The sequence below is a fragment of the Lonchura striata genome, chromosome 4 (genome assembly GCF_046129695.1).
Source record: "Lonchura striata isolate bLonStr1 chromosome 4, bLonStr1.mat, whole genome shotgun sequence".
Classification (NCBI taxonomy): Eukaryota; Metazoa; Chordata; class Aves; order Passeriformes; family Estrildidae; genus Lonchura; species Lonchura striata.
The window spans coordinates 64,187,631-64,204,811 of NC_134606.1; the positions used below are offsets into that span (position 1 = coordinate 64,187,631).

The 17,181-nt window shown below is 38.5% G+C and overlaps 1 protein-coding gene across 9 annotated transcripts in view; it reads right to left on the bottom strand.

Moving 5' to 3' along the window:
- Positions 1-17,181, bottom strand: part of WDFY3 (WD repeat and FYVE domain containing 3) — a 152,163-nt gene that overhangs the window by 17,201 nt on the left and 117,781 nt on the right. For 4 of the 9 annotated variants that reach the window (XM_021541464.3, XM_021541461.3, XM_021541457.3 and 1 more), the window contains 21 exons: positions 16,862-17,041; positions 15,340-15,384; positions 14,659-14,892; positions 13,234-13,333; positions 12,432-12,592; positions 11,685-11,914; positions 10,843-10,952; positions 9,817-9,999; positions 8,751-8,908; positions 7,834-7,911; positions 6,875-7,102; positions 6,095-6,148; positions 4,155-4,323; positions 3,834-3,997; positions 2,930-3,078; positions 2,522-2,642; positions 2,091-2,176; positions 1,738-1,818; positions 1,286-1,340; positions 798-917; positions 5-122 (listed from right to left, as the gene is read on the bottom strand). In XM_021541464.3, coding sequence (XP_021397139.2) covers positions 5-122; positions 798-917; positions 1,286-1,340; positions 1,738-1,818; positions 2,091-2,176; positions 2,522-2,642; positions 2,930-3,078; positions 3,834-3,997; positions 4,155-4,323; positions 6,095-6,148; positions 6,875-7,102; positions 7,834-7,911; positions 8,751-8,908; positions 9,817-9,999; positions 10,843-10,952; positions 11,685-11,914; positions 12,432-12,592; positions 13,234-13,333; positions 14,659-14,892; positions 15,340-15,384; positions 16,862-17,041 — 2,824 coding nt within the window. The remainder of the gene's footprint in view (positions 1-4; positions 123-797; positions 918-1,285; positions 1,341-1,737; positions 1,819-2,090; positions 2,177-2,521; positions 2,643-2,929; positions 3,079-3,833; positions 3,998-4,154; positions 4,324-6,094; positions 6,149-6,874; positions 7,103-7,833; positions 7,912-8,750; positions 8,909-9,816; positions 10,000-10,842; positions 10,953-11,684; positions 11,915-12,431; positions 12,593-13,233; positions 13,334-14,658; positions 14,893-15,339; positions 15,385-16,861; positions 17,042-17,181) is intronic. The other 5 variants (XM_077783021.1, XM_077783020.1, XM_021541460.3 and 2 more) reach the window with 3 other exon arrangements.

Sequence of the window (17,181 nt, forward strand, 5' to 3'; positions counted from 1 at the left end):
TTACCATTGGGATCTTCCCAATCCTTGTATCGCTTCTTGTACTGGGCTAACCTGTCCTCTGTTTGAGCTCCCATGGGCTTGGCCAGGTTTCTAAATGTTTTGGGATTTGTAAGATCCAGTTCCTTTAAAAATACATCAGATAACAATTTCATAAAACCAAACCACATCATTTGAAAACTGCTGATTACCACAGTTAACACCACCTACCTCTTAAGGCTGTTCTCCCTACTTTCTACACATACAGCAAGTGCAATGTTGGATATGTTTAAAACAGTCCTTCAGTATGATCCAAGACAGTTATCACATTTTATCTGAAATCACACCTGGGCCCTGCACAACTTTTGCCCTGCTCCTCTTATCCCTAGTTCCCCTTAATTTTTCCACAATTACTCAATAAGTCCCCTAACAATATTTTATTTAATGGTCTGGTTTGTGGCAATGGCTGTCCACAAAGGCATTAATAGGATGTTCCACCTTTTTCAAAAGCCATGGGGCCAGATTTCATAGTAGCCCCTACCATGGTCTTCTGGACAAGGATGCTTTCTCTGTGGGCTTCGCATACTTCAGAATACAGAGTTTAAACTAATCCAGCCATTTATGGGAACTGCTGAAAGGTAGAGGGGCAAATGGCTCCTCTGGATCTCAGCTCTCACTTGTGCATGGACCAACAACATCTGTAAAATCAGCCCAGCCAAGATTCTCTAATACCCTCCCTGCTGGAAAGTGGGAGAAACAAAATAGAAACCTTCAACTTTTATATAAAATTACTAACAAGATTGACAAGATGTTTTATTTACCTCTGAGTCATAGTCTGCAAGGATCCAGGGGAAGACAGGGTACTGCATGAGGTCATTATAGGATCTGCCGGCTAGAGTGTTCAAGTGCATCAGGTACTGGAAGTTACTGATTTCTCCTCTCTTAAGGAAGACAGATAAAGTTTTCACTTTGCAACTTTGCACAGTAAAGTTTTCATTTTGCAGCTATCAAATGTCAACCTGCCAGACTGTCAATGTGCAGCCCTCCCCAAACATAATAACTTACTTCAATATTGCAATGCTCACTCTACTTTCACTATAGCCCTCCCCCTGCAATTCAACAGTAGAATAATTTCCCATTTGATGATGATATCATGAAATATTAAAAATTAAACACTGAGAAACATTTTCTACAACAGTATGTTCCACCTGTTAGAGTAAGAAGATGCAACTTATGTGTACTGATTATTTATGTATCACTACAAAATGTGGAATTCAATACAAAACTACCCCAGCATTTTCATACTTACTTCCCATCTTTGAGTAACAGATTTTTCTCCGACTAAAGTGCTAAGCAAGCCAGACCTAGCGGGAAGAAGAAATTAATTTCTTGACTTTGCAGTAAGAACTGGGTTACATCTTCACAAGACAACCCAAAATTTCAAGATCAAATGTTATAAATTTCAACCATTATAAGAACACGTATCTTTTCATTTTTGCTTTTGCAGTACCTTTTTTTTTTAATTCTAAACACACACTGTAAAAATTATGCATGTTAATTATGCAATTCAGTGCAAGTGGTGGCTGATGAGTAAAATATTTTTAACAACTTGGATAAATCTGATGGCTTCAGCACTCCAATTCCTTTCAGAATGTTTCAGTATACTGATAACGTTAATTCTGATACTCTCCAGACAATCCTGATATCAATGCAAACATAATTTATTGACGTACAGAGGTTGTGAGGAACAGAACCACCTACCCTTGCTCTACGCTGGTGTTTGGTCTCTGCCCAGATACTGACTCCGAGCTGTCGGTCAGAGATGGCACCACAGCCAAAAACCTGCAGCAGCAGTTAAAAGATTATGATTAATGTTTCTACCCTCAGAATGTCATCTTCTGAAAAGCAGTATGCATTTAGTACAGTTACAGACTTCTTCTGAGCAGCTCCATGACATCTCCAACAAAACCACAGGAGCCTCTTCTCCCTGAAGGCATGCAGTGCCCTCTAGTGGCTCTTTCCTGCAGCGGTAAGGTGCTAGCAGGCGCCAAAAAAGCCTCCACATAGGTATTTGCAAACATTCATATTAAATACTCTAATTTATTTTACACTACCTTTGATAAACTTTGTTTCTAACCCCTTTCTGGAAAGCTAGAAGATAGTTCCGTCCATCTCCTGAGAAAACTTCAATTGCAATTGGCTGAAAACAAAGAGGACAAACTCATGTCAACAATAACTTATTTTCTTGTCACCTCTGAAGGTCAGGCACAGACCATGCTACATGCTGCACTAAATTATGGTGAAGCAGACTTTGCTTAGTGCAACCAAATGTTTTATTTTTGGACCACTGACACTGACTAACACACCCAATAAACTGGGTAAGTTCCAACAAGGATATCCAACCTAAATGCTTCAATTTCAACACAGTCAACAGCTTCACTTTCCAAATACTCTTCAGTTATGTACTGATTTTCATTTCTAAAAATTACATCGTCAAAACACTGCAAATATGCCTCCCCCTATCCAAAAATGGTGTCCAAGTTACCTGCAAAAGGTATCTCCTTTTATGCACTTCCTTGATATCTTCATATGCGAAAATGCTGCAAGTTCTTTTGAGTTGACTTGGACCTTGCCTTGCTCCCCTAGGTATGATTGGCTCATGCATCCTGTAAAGGAACATAAGCAGGCACAAGAGAAGTGATTAAAAAGAAGAGGAATTTTCTTCTTGGAAAAGAATTATCCAATTAATTCATATGAGAGTCCAGTTACAGAAACAGCTGGTAACACATTTTCACAATATACCATACTACAAATTGCTCAGTACCTTAGGTTTTCCTGCATCGTACCTGAGGTCTTCCTGCATCTTGGAGTTGAGTCCTCAAAAACCTCATTGAATACTTCTTGTTCAGCTTCTAAGGGTCAAGGAAACTCTTTATGATCATAATGTACTCACTTTGGAGGCAGTGTCTCAATGTCCCGTATCTCCCTGGTGGCTGTCATGGTAAACCCATCAATGACATAGAAATGCTCTTTCCCAAAAAGAAGCAGCCCTTCGCTGGTGTCAAGGCCCTGAACCCGAGCACAGCGGTACATGTGCTGGATCTATGAGGAAAAGCAGATGCTTAGGGAAAGCAGGTTAAGGAGCACAGGCTCAGACCACTGCTCTGTTAGAACAAGTGAGACACTGCTGTATCACTTGCACATACAGCAAAATTCCTGCCAGTCTCCCCTTTCATCAGACCTAATACCAGTGTCTAGTAATTGAGGAGGAGGTCAGATAAAGCCTCATTGGTATGATACAAATATACCTATTTACCAACTAGTTCATCCACTTGCACTATGCTGCCTGAACACATTTTAGAACCTGCAGCCTACTCAACCATGATCACAATGCTATTCAATGGTATACTTCAGATGGACAAAGCATAAAATACCAAATACACAGCGTGGTAAATCAACACTGATCTTGGTGATAAAATACTACTTATCAAGGTTTCCCATTGTAATGAAGGGAACAATTAATTAGGAACAGTGTGCCAAATACAGCATTTATATTTTCAATGCTTATTTTCTATCCTGATCATTAAGTTGACAGGATAACAAACCAAGTATGGTTTGTTCATAGCCTTCATCTCAGGATAGGTGAATTTTTCCCTTGCAGGCAGAAGGTAAAGAAAAAAGACAATGTTTCCAGTGCAGCATTTTTAGGGTCAGGCACACAACGTACACATTTTAAGGAAGAAGCTGATGAAATATACAGATCAAGGAAGATATATATGACATTTATTCATGTTTGGAAGACATAATTAAGACATTCCAATATATTAAGTTCTTAGTGTGTTTAAAATACACAGTACCTTCTCTCCTTCTTCAAGAAGTCGAAGCAAAGTTGTATTGTCAGTCTTCTCCTCTTCATCAATTGAACTCCCCTCAACAATTTGATCCTGTGACTGGTCCTGGTTCTCATCATCTCCTCCATCAGGAGCAGAGCGAGATCGTTTCAGGGGAGGCTTCACCAGGCCTGGAAAAGAATAGAGACAGATAAACGTCATAAAGAGACATAAAAAATTAACTTCACAAAACCTACAATCTTTCAAATTACCCAATGCTAAGAGAGCAAAACAAAAGTTTTGTTTTAATGCAAATGCATGCGAGGATGACAAACTAAACCATCTAACCTTTGACTCTTGCGATAGTGTCCTCCCCGTGCTCTGGCTCCTGCGGAGCTGTTTCACCCACTGTGTTCTCTTCTATGGCGTCCTGGAAGACCGTGGGGTTTCCAGAAGCCAGGCGCATGTAGTACTCCTTGCTGTCATAACTGATGGCTCTCCGGTAGCGAGCAGGTTTCTTGGGAATAATGGAAGAAATCACTTGGTCAGCCAACTCCTCACTCAGTCTCTCAGTGAAGGTCTTTTAGGAACAGGGTGTGCAGCACAGTGCATGCCCACTGAGTGTTTTGTGCGTGCTCGAACACCAACACAGATAGGAACAGAAACTCTTCAGGAGAGCTGATCTGTTGGCTAATTTGCAAGGAGCTATAGTGCCACTCAAGCAAACAAGGGGCTACAGAAAAGCCTGCAGACAGAACTAGAACATGGGGAGTAGGTGTAGCCAGTATGTTATGAACTGTCATAAAGCTGGAATTCTTGTGCTTAACACTGATAGCTCAGAAGGCTATTTTATCATCTTTTTACTCCCTATTAACATATGCAGTTTATTTGTTAGCCAGCTGACTTCTTTGTTAGGCAGTAATTTGAATAAAAAATTGCCTCAAGAAGATACAAGAATGTGGAAGCTCGTATGAACTAAAAAGCACCAATATATTTGCTTTAAGTCTCAAAAATTCTTCATTAATTTAGTTGTTTCTTTTTTTAGTAAAGTTTCTGATGGTTTATGGGGAGGAGACTAGCATAAGAATATGCATGTACCTGAAATAAATATTTGAGCATTGTTTGTACCTTTGTGTGGTGTTTTTGGTCTTTTTTTGTGGGGGGTTTTTGCTTTGTTGAGCGTTGTTTTGGTTTGGGGATTTTTTGTGTGTGATGTTTCCTTCCTTTTTGTCTGTCCCAACCCCCATCACAGTGTAATTCTTATGTTCCTCACTTAATTAAGGAATCAAACTAGTTTTATTACAAGTTGATTCTCAGAATGATAAAGATACTAAGATCAGCAACACAAAAATTTATTATTCAGGTCAAATAGGCTGCTCCCAAAAATCAAAAATTTAAGGCACTGTAATTTAATTTGCTCACTTATATTTAACCAAGTCTTCACTCCTTATCAGCAAAAAACTGCCACTTAAACAATGCTTAAAACATTTGTGGAAACAACTTATGTATAACCTACGAAGAGAAATCCTTTAAAGCACTGCTAACATGAAGGAAAGAAGAACAGTAACAATTTATATTAGATATTCTGTATAATAGAATTATTTGCACTTATATGAATTAGATAATTGTAGAAGGTAATTCAAAATGAGTGAATGCATATTACTGTACTTAGTGATGGGCAAGACCACGACTCTAATTAACAGAGAAAGGCATAATACTGAAAAGCTGGCAGAGAAGCCATTTCCAAGCATGTCTATTCTTTTCAAGAAAGGATTCATATGTTTTTAGCAAATGTGTGCATTTTATTAATAGCAAAAATGAAGGGTCAGCTAAGACAAATATGGGCTTTAACAAAAATCGGCCTTTTAAAGCCCATTATGGACAAAAAGGAGAAAAAACACTCCCCAGATCCTCTCTTAGAAGGAAACACTTTCCCAGTAAGTGCTTCCAAGTGATGCTGCCCATTACTAAATGTGTTCCACTGACCAATAGTTTCAGTCCCAAAGCCACAACACTCCACACAGTGAGAACAGTGGTAGCACAGCCCAACACAGCCTGTTAGTGTGCAGCAAAGAAGGGAAGGTCTACAGAAAGTTTTATTAGGTGAAGGTTGAAGACAGCACAGTAACATCTTCTAATGTGATTACTGAAAAAACGCTTAGGTCTGGAATTGTTTACTGAAAGAGCAAGTTGAAAGCCAAACGTAGAAGCCTTGTTAAGACTGCCTAACATGCAAGAGAAATTGTATTTATTTCACATTCTTTCAGTCAGTGTACTTGTTTCTTTACCTTTTGAGAAATGGTATCATCAGATGTCTCAGGAAGTCTGTTTGAGAAGTCAGACTGGAAACAGGGCATCAATTACATAAGCATCAATTACATCAGAGAAAGAACACTTCTGAGAAGAATGTATGATGGAATGTTCTCTACTTCATGTGAATTACACTGTCACTACAGGTATTGTGTGTCAGACCACAAGCAGGCAAAAATATCTAATAGCTTAAAATTGACTGACTTAAATGTTTTTCTCTGCTTTTTTAAAGTTCTTTGACACTCAGACATAATTTGAGGGAAAAAAATCCTGCATGCATACACACAGGCTTAAAAAGACATAATAAAGACTGCTTCCTTTCTTAAAAGCAGCATTTCAAAATTAATAGGAACTAACTGCAAAGCTTTCAAAGGCCACAAACATTTCTGCTCCACAGTCCACCATCTTCACAGATAGACTGAACCTCACATTAATGGAACTTTCAGTCTCTGAAGGCTTCTGAAGATGCCAGTGCTGTTTGTTGGCAGGATCACTCAGCACACCTCACATTACATTGCAATATATCCAAATTTGCTTGAGCCAAGTGACACAATCCCTTCCCTAAATATATAATGAAGAACAACTGGACTTAACCAACCATTTAGGACAGAGAGAAGAATAACAGGTCTTATGGTCTTATCAACAGAGTAAAGTATCCTTCTTAAGAAAAACCTATCCAAAAAAACAAAAAAAAACAAAAAAAAAAGCACTTTACAACAGGATGTGTAATCACCCATCCCAAACTCCTGAGTACTTACCATCAAGTTTGTTTCCTGCTCAGCCTCGGGCATGTAGGGATACTGAGTATAAAACATGTCATTCCGCACCATCTTTTTCCTCATTCTGCAGGGCCCCTCAGTCATCTCCAGCATCCACTTGTCAAGGTGGGAGCCGATTGGGGGCCCCCAGAGCCCTCGCTCTCGCAGTAACTCATACTCGATTTGAGACCACTCCTCAGCCACGTATTTCAATGCATTCTGCTGACGCTGAACACAAAGACATTTGTAAATAACACAGAATTAAAAAAAATACTTTAAGAATATTTAGCTGACAGGAGGACTTCCTGTCCTTATTTGCACAGGAGAGAGAAGTTCATTGAAGCAAAGCTTGGTGTTTTTTTTTAACAAATTGCTTTAAATGACCTGTTTCTCTCAGAAGTTATTTCTTAAGATTTATAGCACGTAGCTCAGCAACCAGTTTGAACGAAATGTCTTTGAGAATGTTTGGCAGATACCACAGGGTGGAACAATTTCATTCTGGAAGGCACAGACCAGCCACTTTCTATTACTGCATGATACCATAAAATTTTCTTTGTGTTACTATGAAAGTAGCATTTAGACACAATGCTTCTCCACATTTTCTCTTAGTTTTCCTACGATGTTTTAGAAATACAATGTATTTCCAATCTCTCTCTTTTTGTTCCCTGCTTTGGTTTTTTTTACACTTGTTAGAAATGTAAGCTTCTTAAAAGAAATTCACATTTAACACGTGATATTGCTACAAGAGTTTTCATCTACAACCGAATCGAGTTTCCTCGTTTGTTTATTCGATTGTACCTAAAAACCCCTTAAAAATAACAACTGTACGTAAGCATTCAAGCATTTCACCAATGAGAGTTCAATATTTCACAAGCCTCATTCTGAGAAAAATGCACTGGTACAACCTTAACAGGCCAAAGTATCAGCATCAGGTAATTAGCACTGCAAGCTATCCATACCTCCTGGTATTCTTTATACTGCATATCAACCAGGTCCCGAACCACTGCAATGTGAGTAAACATCCACTGGGAAATTTCCTAAGACAAAAACAAAGTGACAAACAGAATAACACTTTATAAACAAGAGTTTGTTTGAATGAAAAGCCTAGGAATACACCACATTGCTAAACTTGTTTACAAAGAATAGTTCCTTAAAATAAACATTCAGAACATTCCTAAACAGCCAAAGATTGGCACTGAGTAAGATTACTTTTCCCTTCTTCCTTTTTGAACAATATTTTGTGGATGGTGCCTAGTTTGCTGGAAATCCTCAAGACACCCTTTGTCCCATGGTATCTCTGTTTTCACTTATTGCTTCCTTTCCTTATACAACCAGGAACAGTTCCTGTCAGCTCTGTTTAAGTTCTTCCCTTTCCCTTTCATTATATACTTGCTCACCAGTAAAAGGACTGAGAGCACTGAGAATTCATTAATTTCTCAAAGCCACTGACTAATTTTCAGCTCAGAAAGAGAACTAGCAACATATTTTCCCACAAAACTTTCAAACCCCTCTTTCCATCTTGAGGGCTGAACAAAAAAACCCCAACATCTGTACCACAGCTTCCATTTCACTGCAGTATTGCAAGCTGAATTTAAGACCCAGACTATCACAGTCATGAACCAGAAGCAGCTGAGCAGCTTCACTGACAGTGAAGGGTTGGACTCTTAGCTTAATATTACAGGTATGCAGATCGACCTACTAAATTAGACACACAGAAGCAAGATGCCCAGTCTGCATAGTCAAAAAAGGGAAAGAAAACGAAGCACAAGATAATACTTCCCACACAGTAAGACACCCCACCTTGGGATATTTACCACAAATCCTGAACACACATTGCTGGATTTTAGACTGCATGTTATTTCTTGACAGAAAATACCTGTGTAGAGAGGTTGTGTTTACTCAGTCCACTCTCCTTGCGGTTTCTCCTGGAACCAGTCAGTTTAGAGAGGCCAAATCCACTGCTGACTCTTGAAAGTTTGGACTGTGTGGTTGGAACCAAAGCCTCTCCTCTACTGATGCATTTTTTCTCATGAGCTGAAAAACAAAGTTTTGGGAGTACTTTTTAGAAGGCTTTTTTCCCCCCTCTCCCCATTATGCTTGTTTTTTTAGACAGAATGACCTTTTCTGTTGCTTCAAAAAAGGTGCAGCTGTATTCAAATGCTTTCTGCAAATATACTAACCATCAGGGAGATACTGGAAACCTGAGCAAACATCAGCCAGGAATACACAGAAACACAGACACTGCAAAAACAAGTATTCCAGGTTTCCAAATATGTTTTCTGTACATCCAGGTAAACTTCAATTACTTCAGAACTGTGAAATCATCAAATGAGTTACATCTATGGAATCGTAATTTCTGCTGTCTAAACTCTTGTTAATTCAGTCAAGCATCAATTGATCTTCATTACATGGATGCAGAGCTAATTTGTCCTTAACATGTTGTCCACCAGAATTCCCAGATCCTTTTCCTGCAGAACTGCTTCCTATGATGAACAGATTTCCCAGCCAAGAATTAGTCATAGCATCACTGCTGCTAGAGAAGGACTGCTCAACCACTGATTTCCCATCTCATCACCAGACCAACAGTTTGCAGGCTGCACCCAGACATACACAAGAGGATCCCCCTCCCTGCCTGGCACATCGAATCCTGGGAATGGTAACAGAGGTCATCACAATCCATGGGTTCATGGGGAGGAGTCAGTGCCTCTACCACTGTAATCCACAATATGCCATTTGCTGACTCACAGAGGGCCCTGTGCACTGGAGTGTAAGAATATCCTGTTTATGATCCAGTTTCTGAAGGATTCTATGTTACACAGTGCCAGTTTATAGAGTATTTACAGCTACAAAAAAGTTCAGCCTATATTTAAACATCCAGTGCATACAGTTCATCCTGAGGAAATCCACCCTTCAGGACAGACAAATCCTCAGTCAGGACTTACCCAAATGATTTTGCCAACACTTTAAACTCGCTTCCTCAATGAAAGGTCTGGCAACAGTTATATCCACTTGGCCACAATCATTGACAGGTAGTGTCACTTTGAAAACTTCTTCCAAGACCTGTTTTTTACTGTGGATCAGCTCTGTCCACACTCTGTTTATGGCTTTTAGAAGAAGCTGTCGACCTGTATAAGTACAAGATCACAAACCACAAGCTCTCTGTAGTGCTTGTAGAATTGGTATTTTTGCAGTAGTAAAATGAGTAATTTCTGTGATTACACTGTAGTTTCTCTTCCCCTTGCATGATGTGTGAAATGCCTTTGGCCAGAGCGCCTTTTTTTGCCATTATGTATGCTATCAGAAAGTCTAACAATTAATTTTGGCAGTTTTCTCTCTGTGAATTTGAAACACTGGCTCTGATTAGTTGTGAATCATCTCCTACACCCATCTACTAACAAAATGAGATTGAAAAAACCTAATAGGAGTCTGTGTCTATAAATATATATATAATTCTATAATACATTATGCTTCAGGATTTTTACATATGTGTGCCTAAGTACCTGTGTCAATACTAAATACACACATTTAAGAATCACTGAATACTTTCCTCCATAGCTAGTTCATAAATTTCCTTTGAGTGAAAGATTGTAAGCATGCCACAAAATAGTAATTGTATCATTTATACCATATATTTCTTATCTTAAAATGAGACACTTCTATTGCATTTAAAAGAGTGCATATAAAACTGTATTTCTAATTCTGGCGCATGTCCAGAAATCAATGAAGAGCTCTTACTATTTTAACAAAACATTAATTTATCCTCAATCTATCTTGGTATTTCCAAGAGTATTTTCATATATTTTTAACATATTTTTATACACACACAGCCCCGACACCCCTCCAGAGGGTAACTGAGTAACACACATATACCACAAGATCCTGCCCCAAGTCACTGGGGTAAAAGATTAGTGATGACAATATAGAAGTGGCAATATGAGACATCTGTGGCTTTGTCAACCTCAGATTACCTTCACTGACATCTTGATTGTAGACTCCATCTGGTTCTATATCAGAGGGGATCATAATGTGCCAAGTTGTCATCCTGGCTTCTGCTTCCAATCCAAACCCATCAACATTGCTACAAACACACAATGGATTAACAACCATCAGAATAAAAGGACACAAAAACTCAAGCCAAGATAAAGCAGTTGACTTTGTATCAGATTCAGAAAGATTAATATACACTACTACAACAAAGCATCTTCACTTCTGTCCATTTGAGTTCTGACAATTTGTAGTCACAAGCTGAACTGAAGGTTTATGAAGAGATGATGTGCCACGGATACTTATGTCACTAGCAGAAGATGGTGATATTTGAAGAAACACAAAACAGAGGAGCCAGAAATGGAGAACACTGGGGTTTGATGACTGTTACTAAGTACTTTGGACCCACAAGCTGTGGATCTTCTTGGAAAGAACAAATGAAAATGCCAGGCTGGCATTTGCAGCAATGCAAGTAGGTGTCTACAGCACTTGTCACAGACACCTGATTTAATGCATGACTTGGCCTTATTCAATGCTATACAGAAGAAATATCAAGATATTGAATTTGTATTATATGATTCAACAGAAAGTAAATCCAGTGATAGAATCCTCTGACTACTAATTACCTAGCACCAGTTTTTCCTTTCATCTTTAAAACATTTTGATTTATAAAAGGTTAATTACAAAATAGTTGATAAACACATTTGTCAATATTTAAAGTACCTCTGCGAAAGGAGGTAAAAATGTTCCAGGATCTTCAAACCTAATTTTGTCTCAAAATGAATTTCTTAAGCTTGCTTGCAACTCACTGGCCTGAGATATTTACCTTCCCACATGCAGATTAATCAAGCAGTGAGCTAGGCAGCTGATGAACTCCTGATCATGATTTCCAGGTCCCAAAATTAAGTTCCTGTTCACAGTAAGGACCCTTAGGGAATCAAGGAGAGCCACTTGCTGAGGAACAGTTTTGTGCGCTCTTGAGAACTGATATAGGATGGTTCTGTTCAGGCAGTGATAAATGGCATCCAGCGAGAGTCCCTGAGATCTTCTTTTTGACTGACAGGAGTAAAAAAAAACATGATCAGAAGCAGCAGCAACTCATTTTGCTGACACACAATCTTTCCTTGAATTGACCCAAGTTCATTTTCCAAAATTGGCATTTTACTTTAAGTGTCAATTCCATTAATTAAACACTTTGAATTTTAACATCTATAAAGATGCTGCTGATTTCTAACAGCAAATCTTCTAACAATTTCCAATAAAAGCGTGTGATGAAGGTTCCCAAAAATATCAAGGTAAATTTAGGGAGCTTATCAAAATTCATGTGAGGCATATTTTATTGTTTATTCTGGGGGGATTTCTAAAAAATAATGTGATCTGAAAGATCAATTGCTCTTCACAGAAAGATGTGCTAAGAAAGCTCAGTAAAGAGAGAGTGAGCCTGAGAAAGAAAAGCATAATTCTGCACTGACCCAAACATGTATCACTAGCAGATTGTTTAGTGACATCACTCCATGCATTTCCACATAATCTGCAAAAATTTTCAGGCAGGCTAGTATAACAGCCCTGTTACCTGTGCAATGAGCTGGATTATGAAGTCCACAAGAAGCTTGGATTCTTTGTTGAACATGCCCTGCCAAAGCTTATCTACCACACGCTGTGTAAAATAAAACACATTGTTCACCAGCACTTGGTAGCTTCCTCCACTTGTTATAGGCAGAGATGCATCTTCACCTAGGCAATAAAAACCCCAAAGTTTTCTACATTTATTGAATAACCCCACCTGCATAAATACATTCACATTAGTTTACGCTTTCTAGACTTGCATAAAAGAGAAAGAGATTCAGTCAATGAAAGCTAAAACCTCATGGCTTCTGTACTAGAAGACTTTCCCTTCAATATAAGCAATCACGGCTCCGGACTTTAAAAAAACTATTCTGCATTTTAAAAACATGATTCCGGATTTATTTTATGAATGCACTGCACCCACAGGCAGACAAATTACTCCTGTGGCAAGAAATGGGGTGCCTTACAAGGAAGTTTGAACAGAAATGCATACAGCCCCTGATGACACCTGGGATGGAGGTAGAGCAGCCCAAGAGCTCCCGGGAAGTCCAGCAAGCCACCATGAAATGTGACTGGGCCCTAAGCCATGTAGTTTTGTGAATAACCTATTTTACAGCTTTGGCACAATCAAGGTAGGGAGGGAACATGCAAGCACATCAACACGATTTACACATCAAAGGAAAGGAAAGGGCAGGGGAAAAAATTAAGATGATCAAGTTGTAACAAGCAACACAAAAAAAAAAAAAAAAGTCACAGAATCAAAACAGTGTCCAAATCAATTGATTGATTATTAAACTTTGCTACATTACCCAATAAAACATCAGCTGCGAGTAGGTGGTCCATCACTCCATCCAAAACATACGTCTGAAACTCCTTCTGCTGAGTTCGTGTTGATCTTTCAGGAGAAGCCTAAAAAAAGATATTAAAATAATTTAAGATAATGAATATCTATGAGCAAAAAATAGGGAGAGGGAGTGTGTTCTATATTATTTCCTTTTCCCTCAGCTCCCATGAACTGAAGTGTTTTTTTCTTTTAACATTCTGCTTCAAGTAAAAAGCTTTTGCTTGATCAAAAAATCTAAGCATGCACATCAAGTAGACATTGGCTGCATGCAGTCTTGTGGAGTAGGCATTATTCCTTTTTTAAATCCAGGAAATTTATCTTCTGCCATAACAGGTACTGGAAAAGAGCACATTTTGAAAAGATGCATGAAACTCTCCATTATAAATGTATGTTCAACCTGTGATTTCCTTAGTTGACACAAGTCACCTCCTTCAGTAAACAAGGAGCAAATGGGACAGATATAATGGTTTTTTGCAGAAAGAGAAGTAACAGTAAGTTTAGCAGTGTGTACCTACCCAATCCTATTTATGTTAATGGGTGAATAAAGCTGACAAGTGATAACAAGTTAGAAGAGCTGTGAAGAAGAACTGCAGCCACTTGAACATGATCTCAAATATGCCTCCCAGTGTCTGTGGATAAGTAACATGTTCTGACATTTTGTTTTTGCTTTGTGACAGCGAAGAGGTGTTAGGAAATATACAAGCATGGCCCAAAATTTCTGCAGCTTTCAGAAAAAATCAGGGAGACTCAGGAACACATAAGATGAGGTAACTAACAGGTAGATCAAGGTGAATGAGAAGTGATGTGAACATTTCAAAATGTACTGCTAAAAGTGTAGGCTGTTAAATAGTAACTGAACTCCTCACCTCCTTGCCTCACCATCAGTAGGACAATGCTTTCTTCAAGTGTCATGAACTTCAGAAATTGATTTACAGCAAAATAACACAGTTATTTTGTGAGGTTTTATAGTATATGGCCTCATACGTCTTTTTATCTAACTGACACCATCTATGACACAATGTCTTTTTATCTAACACAAACAAAACAGAAACCCGAATTTCTGCAGGGGTTTTATATTTTCAACAAAGTCAATACAGATGTCACAGTTGGAAAAGTGTTTAACCATTGAATCATACTCCATAAAATAAAACTTGAGGAAAGCTTCTTATGCTGGTTTTCCAAGCCATTAAGGAAAGGTAAACAAGCTACTCTTTATGAAACATTAGTGTTTCTTTTTTTTTCCACTCTTATTTCATAACGATTCCACTGAATGTCAGGTCATCATTAGCCTAACTTTGTAATGTAATAGAACAAAAAACATTTTAGGAAAATAAGGTGTCACAACTAAGCTCAAACAACAAAATCATAACAAACCACAAAGAAACTCTACCTCTAGCAGAAGGTCTACCAGTGGAGTCTGTTTGCTGGCTGGTGTGAGACACAGGTTATCAATGATCATCACACGCATGAAGTCAAACACGAACTTCTTGGCAGGGTGGTTGGTCAGGTAGGTCTTGGTGCCCACGTTGCAGTATTCTGACTGGCTTCTGTTCATGCCAGAATCAGCTGCAAAGGCTTTAAACTCTTCAGCTGGGGACCCAGCCTCATCATCGAGATCAGTGACCTGTAAAAACCAGTGTGTTAAAACTGTAGAGATCAGACTTAATGGCAGTTTATTCACTTCTCTATTATTTGCTTGTCTTTCTAATGGTATTTCACTTCACATTTTGCTTCTTAAGAAGCCTTTTAGAAAATTATGATTCAGAATCAGTTCCCCAGTATGAAAACATCCAGTTTTGGATTCCCAAGGCAAATGATGATCTGGCATGAGTTACGTTTCATGCTCCCTGACCAACAGAATTGGGTGATTTCTAGATACTTGGCAAAAATAAGTGTTGTAATTGAAAAAAAAAAAAAAAAGAAAAAGAAAAAGACATTTTTTGAAAAAGTTATTAACTAAAGCAGTTAAAATAAAATCAAGACAGAAGCCAACTAAAAAAGGCCATCAAGCTTACATAACATAAAACAAAAAAGGAACTGAGCCTTTTTCTTTTTTCTTTTAATACAATACCTTCATCAGAGTGCAGTTATGGGTAAGCCGGTTTCCCAAAAATCTCTAAAAGAAGAAGAAAAAAAAAAGGGTCTCCACAGCTTTCCCATTTCTGATGAACAAAAAGCTTGAAAGGCTAGCTCTTTAAAGAGGACTGTAACAAAAGCACAAACAGTAATGAAAGCTGTCAAATCCAGAAGACTGATTCTTTCTATGCAACTCCCTTCATTAAAGTAAAGAGAAGACAATATGATTTCCCTCAACAGGCTTCTTGCATTGCCAGCTTACATGTCAAGTAACCAAATGTTTTGAGCATTTGGTCTGCTTTAGCAGGAGAGTGTTTTCAAGAAATTAAGAGAAACCCAAATACATATTCTTTCTATTTCAACAGCAATCTCAGAAAAGCTGAAAGACCTTTAAAAAGTTAAGAATCTTTTCTCAAGCCTGAATTTAGACTAATGTTTTGTTGCAGAAATCTGGCTGTGATTCAGCTAACTGACTAGTGCTACACATCTGGGCAAACAGAAACACTGGAGGAGTAAACCAATTTGGAGTAAGGAGCACCCTGAAACAGTAAAGAGCTCAAGTTGCCAGGCAGCTACACAGAATTTCATAGGTTCTAGTAGTTAAAGCCTGCTTAGAGACACAAGGCTCCTCTAAAAACCCTGTACAAGTGAATGCCAAATCAGCATTACCCGTTTGTAAATGGAACATTTTTTTGAGAGCAAACTCCTAAAATCTACTTTAAATGCAAGTTTAACAAAATAGCAAAAAACCCCACGTCTTTATGAGAGACTCGCCAGCAGGCACTGTTAAAAATTGGTCTCCCACTTCTACTGACAACAAAACAATAGCACACCACAAGTTATTATTTCCTGAAGTTTTTTATCATACTGTCCATAGTTCTAGCATTTGGCAATCTCTAGAGTAATTATCCTTCCATGTTCTCAATAAAATTACTTTTAGATGTTGGCTAACTATATCTGGTTTTTGCTTTCTATTCATACTCTAGAAATAGTATCATTTGCAAATGACACTAGAAAGAAAGAAAACTACAGCCAGCAATGCAAGCAAAGTTGAATTCACATCCTCTCTTGGCTTGACCTCAGTAGCTTCAGGAAATACAAGAACACTGTTTTGTGGTTAAGCCACAAAAACAGAAATACGAATATGAATGGGAAGCGTGAGGAAAAAGAGGTTTTAGGTTTCATCACATCCTCCATAGCAGAGGGCTGACAGGCTCTTTTGTTTGTGTAACTTGAGCTATCATTTGTCATACAATTGAAAATAATGTCCACTCAAAAACAAGCAAACTGCCTATTGCCCCTAAAATGCTGCTTCTGATGTCCCTGCACAACAACTGCCCTGCAGTTTAACATACTCTTCTCTCAGTTCCACAATCCAAGTACAAAACATCCAGCTCCTGGATGATGGCCTCTTGTGCAGTCCTGATGATGACCTCTTGGTATGACTGGTAATTGGTAAATCCTCAAAAGTAACACTCATGTGAAAAATTGAACAAGCAAGCAGCTGGATTTCCTACCATCTCAGAGTATGGTCGGATGTTGAAAGGAAACACTGTTGCTGCCAGCGCACACAGGAACTCTGGACTCATCCACAAGGAAATGAGGTCTGGTACATTGTGATATAAATACCGAAAGAACTGCATCAGGGTGACTGGGTATTCCCGAAGCCAAGAGCCTTCTTCCTCTGACTGCCAGGGCTGGGTTGAGAAACAAACACCAGATTAGCACAGACAGCACCAACTGAACACTTATTTCAGAAAGGAAGAGCACGCTTTCAAGCACCCCTCAAATAGGAGACCAACTGCATTTTATAGCACATCATTGACTGTAAGCTAAA